The sequence below is a fragment of the Phacochoerus africanus genome, chromosome 14, assembly GCF_016906955.1.
Source record: "Phacochoerus africanus isolate WHEZ1 chromosome 14, ROS_Pafr_v1, whole genome shotgun sequence".
Taxonomy (NCBI): domain Eukaryota; kingdom Metazoa; phylum Chordata; class Mammalia; order Artiodactyla; family Suidae; genus Phacochoerus; species Phacochoerus africanus.
In genome coordinates, this window is record NC_062557.1 from 36297293 (window position 1) to 36312168 (window position 14876).

Below are 14876 nucleotides of genomic sequence, written 5' to 3' on the forward strand. Positions count from 1 at the left end.
CCTTAACCCGCTGAGCCACCAGGGAACTCTGAAATTTTACATTTTAATGAGATTATGTCTTCAGTCTTTGTGCTTTTGTGTATTGTTTGAGAAATCCTTCCCTGTATAGGGACCATAAGGATATTTTCCTATGTAGGGACAGAGACTCTATGGCCCACAAAACCTAGAGTGCTAACTCTGGTTCTTTACAGAAAAAAATTGGTGACACTTTGTAGAACATTTAAAAAGTGAAGGCTTCTTTGTCAGTGGGATGAAGTAACCCTTGTCATTGTCTTCTCCTTGACTTGATATATCGGGAATGCTAATGTTTCTTGAATGAATGAATGAAAGAGATAGCATATGTAAAGTGCTTAGCACAGGGACAGCCTTGATAAGTGATAGTTATGGATAATTATTAAGATATATGTTTGTCATTCACAACTACCGTTAGCATAAAAAGATGATTTTTCTTTTTGTTCTTGAAATATAACAAACTGTCCTGTACTTTTAAAAACTAACTTTTTTATTTTGAGGTAATTTTTTGATGCGTGAAGAACTTTAAATTGGGGCATCAATACAGCCCCTATCAGAAACATAAAATGTGGTGCAGGGGTACAGTATTTGATTTAGGGACATTAGTTACATTCCATCAATTTAAGAAAATTCAAGTTACAGTTAAATGCAAAACTCCATGCTCAATGAATGAGCTATATAAAGTAATGCAAGACATAGTTTCTGTCCTCAAGGAATTTGCAGTGTGGTTGAAAGACAAGGTGTACACATATGGAAAAAGTATGTTACTATTTCATGGTCTTAGTTTTCCCTTTATTTCATACAAATAAGCTTCTTTATGGTCTCTTTTCCTCTCTATATCTTTATGTACTAATTTTCATATTAAATATATCCTTTTATGTTTGCTTTCAGAATTCATAGACTCCTTTTAAATGCTCCTCCGAATTTGAATTCACAAAATATCTTCTCTGGCAATGTAATTTTTTCTAACTACTTTATTGTTTTCCATTTTTAAGCATATTTAGTTGTTTTTGGGTAAGATTGAAAAAAGCTATGAAACTTTAGAGGTTGATGTAGTATCTTAATTTCATAAATTTCTGAGTATAGCTTTGCGAAAGGAATAGTGTGGCAAGGATTCAGAAATTGTCCTTTCAAGATCAAATATTCTTTCTTCATCTTTTAAAACAATATAGTATATGTCTCTATATAGTATGACAAGAGAGGGAATAGACAAAAATTGTTAGACACAAAGAAATTTTTCCAAAATCCTTGGTTGCTGACCTTTTAAGAAAAGTTTTGGGTATTGTAGATTTGAAATGTATTTTTAAACAATTAACTGATTTAGGTAGGAATAATATAGCTGTCACATCCACATGTATTTCTTGTATTTCTCTTTAAATGAGAATAGATTTTTTTTTAACTGTTATTTGGGTTGTTTTCTTGCCTTTGTTGAAATAAAAGAACTTTAGATAGTTTCAGCTTTAGGAAAAGAAGCCATCTCTTAAAGGGGTTTGGTTCTGCCATACAGTCTGTAGCTACTTACAGGTCTTAGAGATTACAGGTTTTAGGAGCCCATGTATTTTTATCTTTCTTGATGTTCGCATATTTGGATTAGAGAGAATAGTTTTTAATTGATTCTCCAGTTTCCTAATACAATCTCTGCAAATTTAAAGAGCAGAAACAAAAGGAAAGCATCCCTATGAAAGATAAACCTGATCATTTATTAGCAGGAGAAATACTTAATGAAAGGTATAGAGATATTTGCTTTTGTTCATCTATTATTTCTTTTCAGAGAGAGGCCAGAAAATGTTAGCACTTTCTTGGATTGGACTTCCATAATTGGAAGACAATTATCACTTCCTATAATTGCTGTTTTCAGGATTCTGTCTCTGGTTTTCTTATAGAATTGAAAGTTGCTGATTTTGATACAAATAATTCTCTTTTGTTATAAAATAAATGTCTTTTGAAGCCTCTCTTCTATTGCCACATTCAGTTTTTTCCCATCTTCAAATATGATTATATCAAATCCTTTAAATGGAAACTTCATTAAAAGATCTTTTCTGAAGAAATAATTCCACTTTAATATCACAAATAAGAATCAACTTTCTTAATTTCCATCTTCTATTCTACTTGTCCAACCACCACTGAAAAACCATCTTCCTGAGGAGTCACCCTTGAATTCATAGATGGTATAACTACTTCAGAATACTTTAAGACTTAACAAACAAAAAACATTTTAAATATAAAATTAGCCATGGTTTATAGTTTTCTCAATTATGGAGTGAAAAACTAAGGTACCTAAATAAAGCTGCTCTAGTGGGAAAGAGTTTTTGAAACAAGTTCTTGATCTTTGGTTTTTGCTTAGTACGGTGACTAACCAGCATAATGTTTTAAGATAAGCAGATCCTTTTTTTAAAGTTATTAGTGCAAATACCCCTTGTAAAAATTAAAACATTTGAGTACAAAGCAGCAAGTTTTAAGACTGTTTGATAGCATCTCATTTATTTGGAAGAAAATATGGAAGATATATTTGTATGTAGGAAGGTCTGCAACTTATTTATGGTGGTGGTTGACTTACTCTCTATTTCCTGTAGCTTTTGACTTTTTTTGTTAAGGAAACTATTGGAATTAAAATAAAAGGAGTAGGTGATAAAGCTTTATAGGGAATTCATGTTGAAAAGTGTTGTATTGAAAAGTGGATTTTCTGGGCCTTGAGAAAAGACCATTTTATTGGATTACTTTAATCTTGTATATAATATATCCATATAGTATATAACAGTTCATTGGACTATAGCATTTTAGTATTCAGAATGAATTTAACTGTATCATAGGGAAAAGATATAATTGAATAGATTACAGATATGAAAAAAGTAAACTAATTCTGCTACCTAGAGTTACCTTAATTCTTTTACTGACTTAATTAATTAATATGATCAGTTCAAAGGCCAAAAAGGAATTCAGTCAGAAATGTCATGATATAATTTGCATTCCATTTTCTATGTGACCATAAATTGTTAGATATTGCAACCAGTGTAACATAAACCACATGTCAGCTGTTTCCTGCCTAGCTGTTGACAAGAGCTCCATTCATAACTCTTCTTTTTATCCTTTCAGTGAATAAGTAATTATTCAATATAGAAGGCAGGATATTTGGAACTGGCTATTTAATGTGGCAGCACTCTGTAATGAAATCTGCTGTTACTAGCAACCTGAGATGGGAATGTAACAATTCCAGCATGGCTGTAACTTTATCTGCTTTGACGGACTGTTTATTTGGCACATCAGTGAACCTTTTATCCCAGTGAGTGACAGCTCCAGAAGGGTCACATTTACATCCATTCTATCATGTATTGTAATATTTAATGGCGGACAAGGTTGAGCGAGACTGGGAGTAATTTGAACTTGCTTTTCCACCGAGTCGAGGCTAAAAGACAGCTTGATCCCCAGTATTGTGGTGTAACATGCTATGACTTAGCATTTGTTTATGAAGGCTAAGCTTACTGATTATAATTTTTTAAAAATCTTCAGTCAAAGGGTATGTTTGTTCCGCTAAACAAAACCCCTCTAGTACAGATTCTCTTAAGCTACTAGGCTATTTAACTTTTTTCCTCATCAGTGACCATTCTTATAAACTAACCTTTTCACAGTATTTCTCTTAAAGGAGGCTGCATTCTCTCTCATTTGTGTAAGTAGTTGAGGTTGAGAAGGGAATAGTTATTAAGAACCCATGGATTCTAATATATAGCATTTTTTTTTTTTTGAGAGTTTGGAGACAGGAGAGAACTAGGTAAATATTAGACTACTTCTGATGTTCCCTACGGTATATTTAAGAAGACATTTAGTGTAACTATTTTAATTATGGAACTGAATTAAGAGTAGAATCGTCCAGGAAAGGCTATTCTGAATGATAATTTTACTGGTGTATTTACATTCCATGACAGGTAATTGTCTTTCAGATATACTTGTTCCACACAAGCAACCTGCCTTCATTATTAAATATTAATAATTTGCATTCATTTTCATACCTTTGCTAGAGTATAGTTTTCTCTTCTTGTTTTTTAATGATGCTTTAGATTCAACTTGATATCTGTTCTTTTCGTAAGCTATATTTAAAATGCTTATTAAAATATTGATATACTATAGGATGTTTGAAGGGACTGTGCTATGAACAAAGCTAGTACTATCAACTCTAAACGGTAATATTTTAGGTTCACGCGAAGCCTAAGCAAAAATGAAAATTGTCCTCCATTTTGTCTTATTTTTATGATTTGCGAAAGAGGAGAATTAAAATATACTTAAAACATTTGAAATTTGAGAGTTGGAGTGGTTATGTTAGAAAACAGTGCAAATATGGAAACATAGTTTATAACTCTTAAGAGTGAAAGAGAATCAATTTGAAATTGAATTTGTCGTGTTTTCTTTAATGGCAAGTTTTAGGTGATTTAACATCTTGAAATTCCTCTCCTCGTCAGTTGTGATTCACTGCTTCATAGTTTGATTCCAGGAGAGGTTTGATAGCAATTTTTATGGCAGTCCAGATACTAGTTATCTTTTCTTTCCTTTGTTACAGCCCCCTGGTCACTGTTCTAGGTGCTGTTGTTCCACTAAACAAGGGAAGAGTCAAGATTCTTCAGATACCACTAAGAAGGATCATGGAGGGAAATCCAAGATACCCAAAATATATTTTGGGACACGCACACACAAGCAGATTGCTCAGATTACTAGAGAGCTCCGGAGAACAGCATACTCAGGGGTCCCAATGACTATTCTCTCCAGCAGGGATCATACTTGTGTCCACCCTGAAGTAGTAGGCAACTTCAACAGAAAAGAAAATTGCATGGAATTACTGGATGGAAGAAATGTGAGTAAAGTTGATTTATTTCAGAGAAAAAAAATTAGGCTGAAAAAATTACAATGACTGATTTTTTAATATGTTCATTTTTATATCATATGTACATTTATGATAATCAAATAACTTATGAAAATCAAATTGATTGCTAGTGTTGATAATTACGAAACATTTTTAACCATAAGAAATCTTTATTCAATTTTAAAATTATGGGTTTTGACCCGAAAGCTTGGCAATATTTATTTAATTCCTTGAAAATTAATTTCCATTTCAGTCAAATGCCTTCTTTCTTTCTTTTAAATCTACCAAAAATAGTCAAACATGAATGTCACTTGAGAAGATAAAGACCTTTAAGTGATTTAGTCTAACTCGATCTAATTAATATATTTTACATATTGGAAAACTTTAAAATAAGGTGGTTTACAATGGCCCTCTCTCTGAGGAAATTAAAAACAATTTATTGAGAACTATAATGACTATACTGTCTCATAATTCTGACTCTCTTTCAAAATTATATTAGTCACTAAAGATAAGTTGTTGATGGTTTGAAGTTTTCCAGGGAAGTGTAGAACATGATGAATTTTGGCTAGTGGAAATACAGACCTCTTTCTTGCTAAAGATATCATTTTTTATAATATTTTGGCAGTATTAGTTCGGTAGTCTATACACTGGTTTGATAACTAGTTTACTCTAAAATTAAAGTTATAAATCTGGGAATTATACCCAGAAGTTATTGGTGAATCATAAATTGATAGTATATGATGTGACCAGTGACGTTTTAATGTTTTTTGAAAGTTGTTCTGTCTTTCACTAGCATTTTGTCAAACATGGTTCCACACAAAAGGCTAAGAGCTGTAGCCCCTAGAGTTTCATTTAATTGATGTATCACATCCTACCATATAATGTGAATAGATTGTTTTGTATTATGCTTTTCTTTCTTAGAGCTTTCTTTTATTAGATGGGAATTTATTCAGGCTTTATTTGGAGTTACTCAAAAGATTCTTCAATAGATAGTCAAACCTGAGAATATGAAGTGTAAGTACTAAGGGGCCTCAGTGGAAAAACTTAAGTGATTTGTTCAGAGCCAGGAAGAGAGTACAGAATTCCTGCATCAAAACCATTGTTGAAATTCTGTGATCAAATTTGTTTCTGTGTAAGTTTTCTTTAACTAACTGGGAGGAACTGTGAAATCTCATTACTCTGTATATTTAAGAAAGTTCTCCTCAAAGAGAGATGAAAATATTAAAAATCCAAGTGCTAAAAAAATAGTAAAATAGAGAAAAGACTGTTCATGATCAAACCCCATAAATTTTATACTTAAGTAGACTCCTTTCCATAAGTGCCTAACTGATCTACTAAATTCCTCAAATGCTTGAAATTTGCTTTTGGCTGAAATGGCCTGTGCCAAAGAAGACCTAATGGCATTGTCATTATCTTTTTTACTCCTTGTTATTGAAAAAATTATTATATAATTTACTATGTATTTGTTATCCTGTTGGTAAAAACAATTACAAAATTTAAGATTGGGTATTGAAAGCAAGCATCTTATTTTATGTAATCCTCTAGAATCCTGCAGTGCTGGTTATGTTTTTTGATTGACCTTTACTCTCCTAAGTTTGAATCATGTAAACATAAAAATCCAATAGACGTGAATATTCAGAATTTTTCTTTGGCCTTTCGTTTCTATTTTAAAACGATCCACTCCTTTTATTTTTTAATATGAGCAATATAAAAATTGAAGATATCTGCTGAGGTTGTTTGTCTTGACCTAATTCTGCCTCAGAACGCCTAGATCATAGGCATCCATGAACACACTTTTTCTTGTTCCAAAGCCCTCAGGGTAATTTGGTATTGTAATGAGGGCCAATTACAAAGTCACTAAAGGTGTCTGTGTTTACAGAGGCTGAATTGCCAAAGAGAAATGATAAATAGATAACTGACAGTTTGAGTGAAAAAGAGTTTAGAGTGTGATAACGCTTCAATTGACAGGCTCCCCTCAGGGTTATGTTACGTTGCTAAAGTGGATGAGCTTTTCTGGTTTTGCTATCAGCCTGCACAGCAGTGTCATTCTAGGTGCCCTTAAAGTGTAAACTTTCTGATTTTTTGGCTTGATTCAAAGGCACATGTGTTTTTGTTCACTTTCTTTTATGCGCCTATGCTGGAAAAGCAATGCATTTATCTGCTAAAAGTTAAATTTTGTTTCAATTAAGAAAAAATAAGCTTAACTAGGCCTAAGAAATAATTCTAAGGAGTTATTTTAGGTATGGAGGAATGTCTGTTTTTTGTTAAGGTGGGTTATAATAGTCCATAATAATAAACTTTGAAAGCACCTTAATGATCGTTTTATACAAATAAAAGCTTTCAGAATAGTATGGAAGTTCCTTGGAATGAAGAAATGTTGACTGTCATCTTATTAAACTCAGCCTGTGTCCAACTCAGTATGAAAGATACTTGGCACATCTCCACCTGCCTCTTGACCCCCAAATCATCGTATTTTAGAGCTAGAGGAAACCTTAGAAATGGTCAGAGGAATTTTAAAAAGACTTCTAAATTCATCTACTCTTTTGATGCCTAAGTCACATGAGAAAAATGTGCCCTGAAGTTTGCCTGGTTGTCGAACAACTAGTTAGAAAGAAAGGAAGCAAGTTTTCTACCATTGCTATTTTCACTGCACTAGAAAGAACCAGAAAAATAGGGCATCATGGTGTGGGGAAGCTCATACCACATGAAGGATAAAAAAGATTGGTAGAGATTACAAAAAGTAAGTGCAAATAATAGAAAAATGAAGCAAGTAAAGAATGTTAGGTGAGCCTTTTCTTCCTAATTTTTATTTTTAGTACCTTGGGGGACCAGTAAGCAGTTTCCATTAACATGGCTGTATATAAAGTTTAAAGAGAACTAGCAGTCCTCAGCTGATCATGTTTTGTCCCTGGAGTTGCAGACATTCTTTTTGTTTTTAAGTGAATTAAATTTTTTTTTTTTTTTTGCTGATATTCTTTTAGAGGACATGACCTTTTTGTGTTTTACTCCATTTCTAAGCAATTTCTAGATACTTTTATGTACGTAATGATGGATGAATGTTTTAAAAACATAGATTTGCATTTTAGATAGTTCATAGATAAAAAGACATACATAGGAGTTCCCTGGTGGCCTGGGATCCAGTGTTGTCACCCCTGTGGCTCAGGTTACTGCTGTGGCACAAGTTCGATCCCTGGCCTGGGAACTAATGTATGCTGTGGGTGCGGCCAAAAAAAAAAAAAGCATGTATACATATATGCACACCTTTTTCAACATAGATATGTACACATTACCACTTCACTGGTTAAGGATAGCAAACAGGGAAAGATGATAATTGAAAAAGAAAAGTAACATCATACCCATGGTTAGAGTCTCAAAATTATACAGAAGCATTAAATGAAAAGAGATCTGTCTTTCTAGCTCTTTGTGTCCCCTTCACCCTTTAAGGGAACTATGGTAAAGTTCTGTGTGTATTCTTCTAAAACATCTAAAATATGTATTTCCTATAATGTATGTGAATATATTCTTTTAAAAGCTTAAGTACATCAGCACATAAACAAATCTAACTCATTTTTTAAGGGCTATGTCTTTTGTATGAATTTGTCACAGTTTATTTAACATATCCCCTGTTAGTAAACATTTGGTTTATTTCTGATGGGGGGGCTATTAAATAATGCAGTATATATATATATACACATACATATATATATATATAAATATATATATAAAATTACATTAATGGTGAAAATTGTATTTCGTAGTTACTGACAAATTTCCTGTGTGTATCTAATAGAAATAGAAGTTTATACTTCTACTAATTTTACAGACCTTTTAATAGGATATGAAACACCTTTGCTAGGACTGGATTTTATCAGACATCTTATTTTTGATTGGCATACGTTTGTTACATTCTTTGCATGGTGGGATTTTAGACAATTTGGGTTTTTTTTTTTTGTACTCGTATTTTCCAAATATTTTCTAGTGAACACTCGTTATTTTTTCATCTAGGACATCCCTCCTTCCCTCCCTCCTACACTTCCTTCTTCTTTTCTTCCTTCTTTTGTTCACTTGCTTATATTTGATTAAATAATTCTGTCTCAAGGGTCAACTCGCCAAGGCCCAAAAGGGTCCGCAGAGAAAAATCTCTCCCAGTCCTGTCCCCGAGTCACTGGGCTCTCATCTTTGAAAGCAACTGTTGACACCATTACTCTTGTGTATCCTTCCAGAAATGTGTTTGCTTAATATCACTTTAATCAGAACAAAGCCACAGCAAACGTTTAAAAGAAAAAAGTTTCTCATGTTAATTTGGGGTATATAGAGCTATACTGATATGGAACTCTACCCGAGTTAACTAATACAGTTCTTTAAAATGGTTATGTTATAGATGTGGTATACTCTGTCTCTGTTAAATCTTGGTCTCATGGCTTTAATGATGTTTCTAAAATTCTGAGTTAAACATGTTTTGTTTCTTCTGTTCCAGTATTGGTTCATATTTCCTCTGTGCATATTTGTTTTTAGGGAAAATCCTGCTATCTTTATCATGGTATTCATAAAATTAGTGATCAACACACATTACAGACTCTCCACGGAATGTGCAAGGCCTGGGATATAGAAGAACTCGTCACCTTGGGGAAAAAAATAAAGGCATGTCCATATTACACAGCACGAGAACTAATGCAAGATGCTGACATAATATTTTGTCCCTACAACTATCTTCTAGATGTACAAATAAGGGAAAGTGTGAGTATATATGTAAAAGTTACAAGAACTTTTTTCCTACTTATGGGGATATAAATGGTGAATCGAAAAGCCACATGTTTTAATGTCTTTTACTTTATTCTTTGCTGTATATTTTGTTTATGTAAATGTATATAAATAGATTAGAGCACTAAAAATATATTCCAGGGGGTATTAAAAAGAGAATTTTAGACATTGTCATTTAATCTCCAATGGTCGTTCAAGGACCTAGTACTGAAGTGGAATTTTTTTTTTTTTTTCGTCTTTTTGCCATTTCATGGCCGCACCCGTGGCATATGGAGGTTCCCAGGCTAGGGGTCGAATCAGAGCTGTAGCCGCTGGCCTACGCCACAGCCACAGCAACGCAGGATCCAAGCCGTGTCTGTGACCTACACCACAGCTCACGGCAAACACCAGATCCTTAACTCACTGAGCAAGACCAGGGACCGAACCCGCAACCTCATGGTTCCTAGTCAGATTCGTTTCCGCTGTGCCACGGGAACTCCTTGAATAACTTACATTAGGAGGATATGCATACTATGTAAATTATGCTTTGTGAGCTTTGAATAAGTGAACTTTATTTTTGTTTTGTTTGTCTTTTTAGGGCTGCACCTGCCACATATGGAGATTCTCAGGCTATGGGTTGAATCAGTCCTAGCTGCTGGCCTACACCACAGCAATGTGGAATCTGAGCCGCATCTGCGGCCTACACCACAGCTCATGGCAAAGCCAGATCCTTAACCCGAGTAAGTGAACTTTGAATACAGCATTTGTGGGGTTTGTTTGTTTGTTTGTTTGTTTGTTTTGTTTGTTTCTTTGCCTTTTCTGGGGCCGCACCTGCGGCATATGAAGGTTCCCAGGCTAGGGGTCGAATCGGAGCTGTAGCCGCCAGCCTACTCCAGAGCCACAGCAACGTGGGATCCGAGCCGCGTCTGCAACCTACACCACAGCTCACAGCAATGCCAGATCCTTAACCCACTAAGCAAGGCCAGGGATCGAACCCGCAACCTCATGGTTCCTAGTCGGATTTGTTAACCACTGAGCCACAACGGGAACTCCAGCATTTGTGTTTATTTGCCTGGTTTTTAGAGACACTCTAGTTCTTATAAGACAAAAAGAGAATAACTTGACATATTCAATTGTTATTCCTCTCTTTATATCTGACTGTACAGCTTGCATTAGCTTTCTGTTTCCATATGTTCAAAATGAATAGAAATTATGTTTAATACCCCCACTATCCTTTCTTATTTGGTTACCTTTCAGCTAGGTCCCTTTCCTTTGAGCAACTGTATAATGTCAATATCAGGTCAGTTTTCCTAGTGTTACTTTTATAACATCTTTCCACTGCTTAATACATTTCTTATGTATCTCTTTGCTCATGGGATAAAGTCTGTATTTCTTGTCTTTTGTCTTTTTTGTTGTTGTTGTTGTTGTTGCTATTTCTTGGGCCGCTCCCGTGGCATATGGAGGTTCCCAGGCTAGGGGTTGAATCGGAGCTGTAGCCACCGGCCTACGCCAGAGCCACAGCAACGCAGGATCCGAGCCGCATCTGCAACCTACACCACAGCTCACGGCAACGCCGGATCGTTAACCCACTGAGCAAGGGCAGGGACTGAACCCGCAACCTCATGGTTCCTAGTCGGATTCGTTAACCACTGCGCCACGATGGGAACTCCAAGTCTGTATTTCTTAAGATTACTCCCAAGATGATCAGTAGGCTGACCTGACTCTACCTTTTCAGCCTTCTCTGCTACAGACTCTCAGACTGAACCCTTTGAAAAATTACCTCAATGTCCGCTGTGGATACCTTGTTCTCTCCTGTGTCTCTGCTTTTAATGACATCTGTATTGAATTACCCTACTCTCTCTTTGTTTATCCAATCCAAATCCTACTCATCTTTTATCCCTAGTATATTTCCTATTCTTCATGGTTCTTTTTCAGCCATCTACAACCCTCTGTATATTATTATTTTCCTCAGAAGAACTCAGTGGCAGTTGCTTTTGTGACATTTTGTGTTAGGAGTCTTTCAATCTCAGTTGACACAAACCCAGCTTCAGTAGAGCTTAAGAAAAAAATACTTGGCTCTTTATTGTGGTGGCTTTATAATCAGGCAAGTTCTTCCCAGTGGGAACAAAGATAACCATAAGCAGCTCTCTTTTTTCCAGCTAGGTAATATGGAAAAAAGAATGTGATTTCATGTTAGACATCCATAATTACTCTGATCAGCCTAGCGTGCATCTTATACCTATTCTGGAACCATTCACTGTGACCACAAAAGGGTGGAATATGTTATTGAATTGACAAGCCTGGGTTCTAAGTCTACCCATGTTATGAGAAGAATGATGTCCCTTGATTAACAAATTAACACACCTGCCAACAGCACACGGGCGTTGTAGAAGAGCAATTCTTGAAATGAAGGGTTGTGGGAAAGACTGAAATGAAACATACAAGCTATATTAGTGTGTTTTTGAGAGTCTTTTGAATCTTATGTTGTTATTTTAAAGGGCTTTTTATTCTGCTTTTTACATTATGTTGGAGATCCCTTCAGAGTGGGATTTTTGTACCCCCTTGTATGGCCATCTGAACCTTGGTCTTTGTTCACTTAACACATTATTTTGGTTGACAGGTTTGCAAAGCATTTTGAAAGTGAAAAATGGAAAACTCTGTAATGAGCTGATATTTGGTTGGCCTAAGTGCTTTAAAAGTTTTAAGACCAAGAATCAATTGTTCATACAGTTAGACTTGAGATATTGACCTATAGTGGGAATGAAACATCTTATCTATTGCTGTTAAATTCATTTTGCTGAATGTTTTACAGGAAAACTCTTTTATCTTATAGATGGAAATCAATCTGAAAGAACAGGTTGTCATTTTAGATGAAGCTCACAACATTGAGGATTGTGCTCGGGATTCAGCAAGTTATAGTGTAACAGAAGTTCAGCTTCGGTTTGCTCGGGATGAACTAGATAGTATGGTCATCAATAATATCAGGAAGAAAGACCATGAACCCATACGAGCTGTGTGCTACAGCCTTATTAAGTAAGAACATTTGTTTTTCTGTGTCATTTGTGCTGCTTTTTAAAATTAAAAACATGTTTTATTATGCCAGAATAATAATAATTTATAGTTATTATTAGTTTATAATTAGTAAACTTTGACTGGGTTACTTGGGAAATGGATTGTACCTTACCAGTTAAACTTAAAGATAGGCTAGTCCAAACTTGTATCTTGTTTAAATGAATATAATGAACAATTGACTTTTTAAAATTGATAATTATGAATATTTTTCTTTTTTTTGGCCATACTGTGGTGTTCCGGAGTTCCTGGGCCAGGCATTGAACTTGCAGCACAGCAACAACCTGAGCTGCAACAGTGACAATGCTGGATCCTTAACCTGCTGAGCCACGAGGGAATGCCATGATAATTGTGAATCTTATTCCTAGTTTAACAGGATAATTTAATAGTCCCTTAGGACGTGTGTGGGATCATCAACTGTGAACATCAACTAAGCATGGTTTTAATTAACACATTTTAAAAATTCTGGATCATGGTTTTCACATATTGCTTTATGTGAACATCAACTAAACATGGTTTTAATTAACACATTTTAAAAATTCTGGATCATGGTTTTCACATATTGCTTTATCCTACATTTTGAGTATGATTCTGGTTTGATGAGTTTCATTTAACCGAAGATTTCAATACTGTAAAATAATTTTAATAATATGCATAATTTTAATTACAATTTACATGAAATATTTTCCATTTTCATTAGACATTATATTGTAGATCTAAAATCTTTTTTCTGAGATAAAACCTCCCCTGACCCTATATCCATTCCATTTATTGCAGCATTTTTCTGTTCCCTTCACAGTATATTTTTTTTAAAAATTTGAGTGTTATGTACCCTTATGTTTCAACATGAGGTTTTTTCCCTGCCTTTTTTTTTTATTTTAGGGCTGCATTTGCGGCATATGGAAGTTCCCAGGCTAGGGGTTGAATCGTGGCTGCAGCTGCCGACCTGCACCACAGCCACAGCAACACAGGATCCAAGCTGCGTCTGTGACCTACACCACAGTTCACAGCAACATTGGATTCCTAACCAACTGAGTAAGGCGGGGGATTAACCTGAGTCCTCTTTTTTTTTTTTTGCTTTTGAACATGAGATTTTTAAAAAAAATTTTTTCATTGTAGTCAATTTACAATGTTCTGTCAATTGCTGCTGTACAGCAAAGTGGCCCAGTTATCTATATATATCCATTATTTTTCTCACATTATTCTCTATCATGTTCCATCACAAGTGATTGGATATAGTTCCCTGTGCTATACATATATAGTTCCCATTGCTTATCCACTTCAGATGCAATAGTTTACATCTGCTAACACAAACTCCCAGTCCATCCCACTTCCTCCCCCTCCCCTTGGCAACCACAATTCTGTTCTCCATGTCCATGAGTTTGTATCTGTTCTATAGATAGGTTCATTTGTGCCATATATTAGATTCCATATCACGACCTAGAAGGCTTTCTCAGTTTTTTTTAATTTTATTAAAATACAGTTGATATTAGAATGGAAAGCTTTATCAGGTTTAAAAAAAAGTAGTTGCCTAGTATTCCATTGTATGAATGTGCAGTAATTTAACCAGGCTCTGATTAGTTGATATTGAGGTTGTTTATAATCTTTTGGATTACATTGCTGTAATGTGCAACTTTGAATATGTACCATTTCATATGACTAAGAGCATAGCTATAGCAACATTTTTAGAAGTGGGGTTCTTGGGTCAAAGCATAGATCTACATGTTTTAATCGGTATTTCTAAAATTTACACAAGAAGTGGGTGAGTGGAAAGACTAATTTATACTCCTACCAGAGTGGCTGAAAGTTGTTTTTTTCTAACCTGATGAGTGAAAAGTGGTATCTCAGTGTGCTTTTCACTTAACATTTCTCTTACGATGAGCGAAATTAAGCATCTTTAGGGGCAATTTATATTTCCTTTTCTTCCAACTCTATATTGACATCTCTGTCCTTTTCTTGTTCTTGTTATGGTTCTTTTGAGTACTGATTTGTAGACGTTCTTGGTAAATAAGCCTTTGCTTGTGATTAGAGTTGCAAACACCTTTCGCTCCATTTTGCCATAGCTTGTGTCTTTCCTTGAGGTATTTTTGCCATGTAGAAGTTTGTCACTTCTGTTTCACAGTACAATTTGTCTAAAGTTGTCTATAGGTGCTGATTCTATTTCCTCACTTCCTGTTCTTTCCTAACCCATCCCAGTAGTATTGCT

General features: G+C 34.8%; 1 protein-coding gene across 1 annotated transcript in view; it reads left to right on the forward strand.

Moving 5' to 3' along the window:
- Positions 1–14876, forward strand: part of BRIP1 (BRCA1 interacting helicase 1) — a 136392-nt gene that overhangs the window by 40543 nt on the left and 80973 nt on the right. Inside the window, 3 exon segments of the mRNA XM_047758601.1 lie at positions 4562–4852; positions 9377–9598; positions 12435–12634. Coding sequence (XP_047614557.1) covers positions 4562–4852; positions 9377–9598; positions 12435–12634 — 713 coding nt within the window.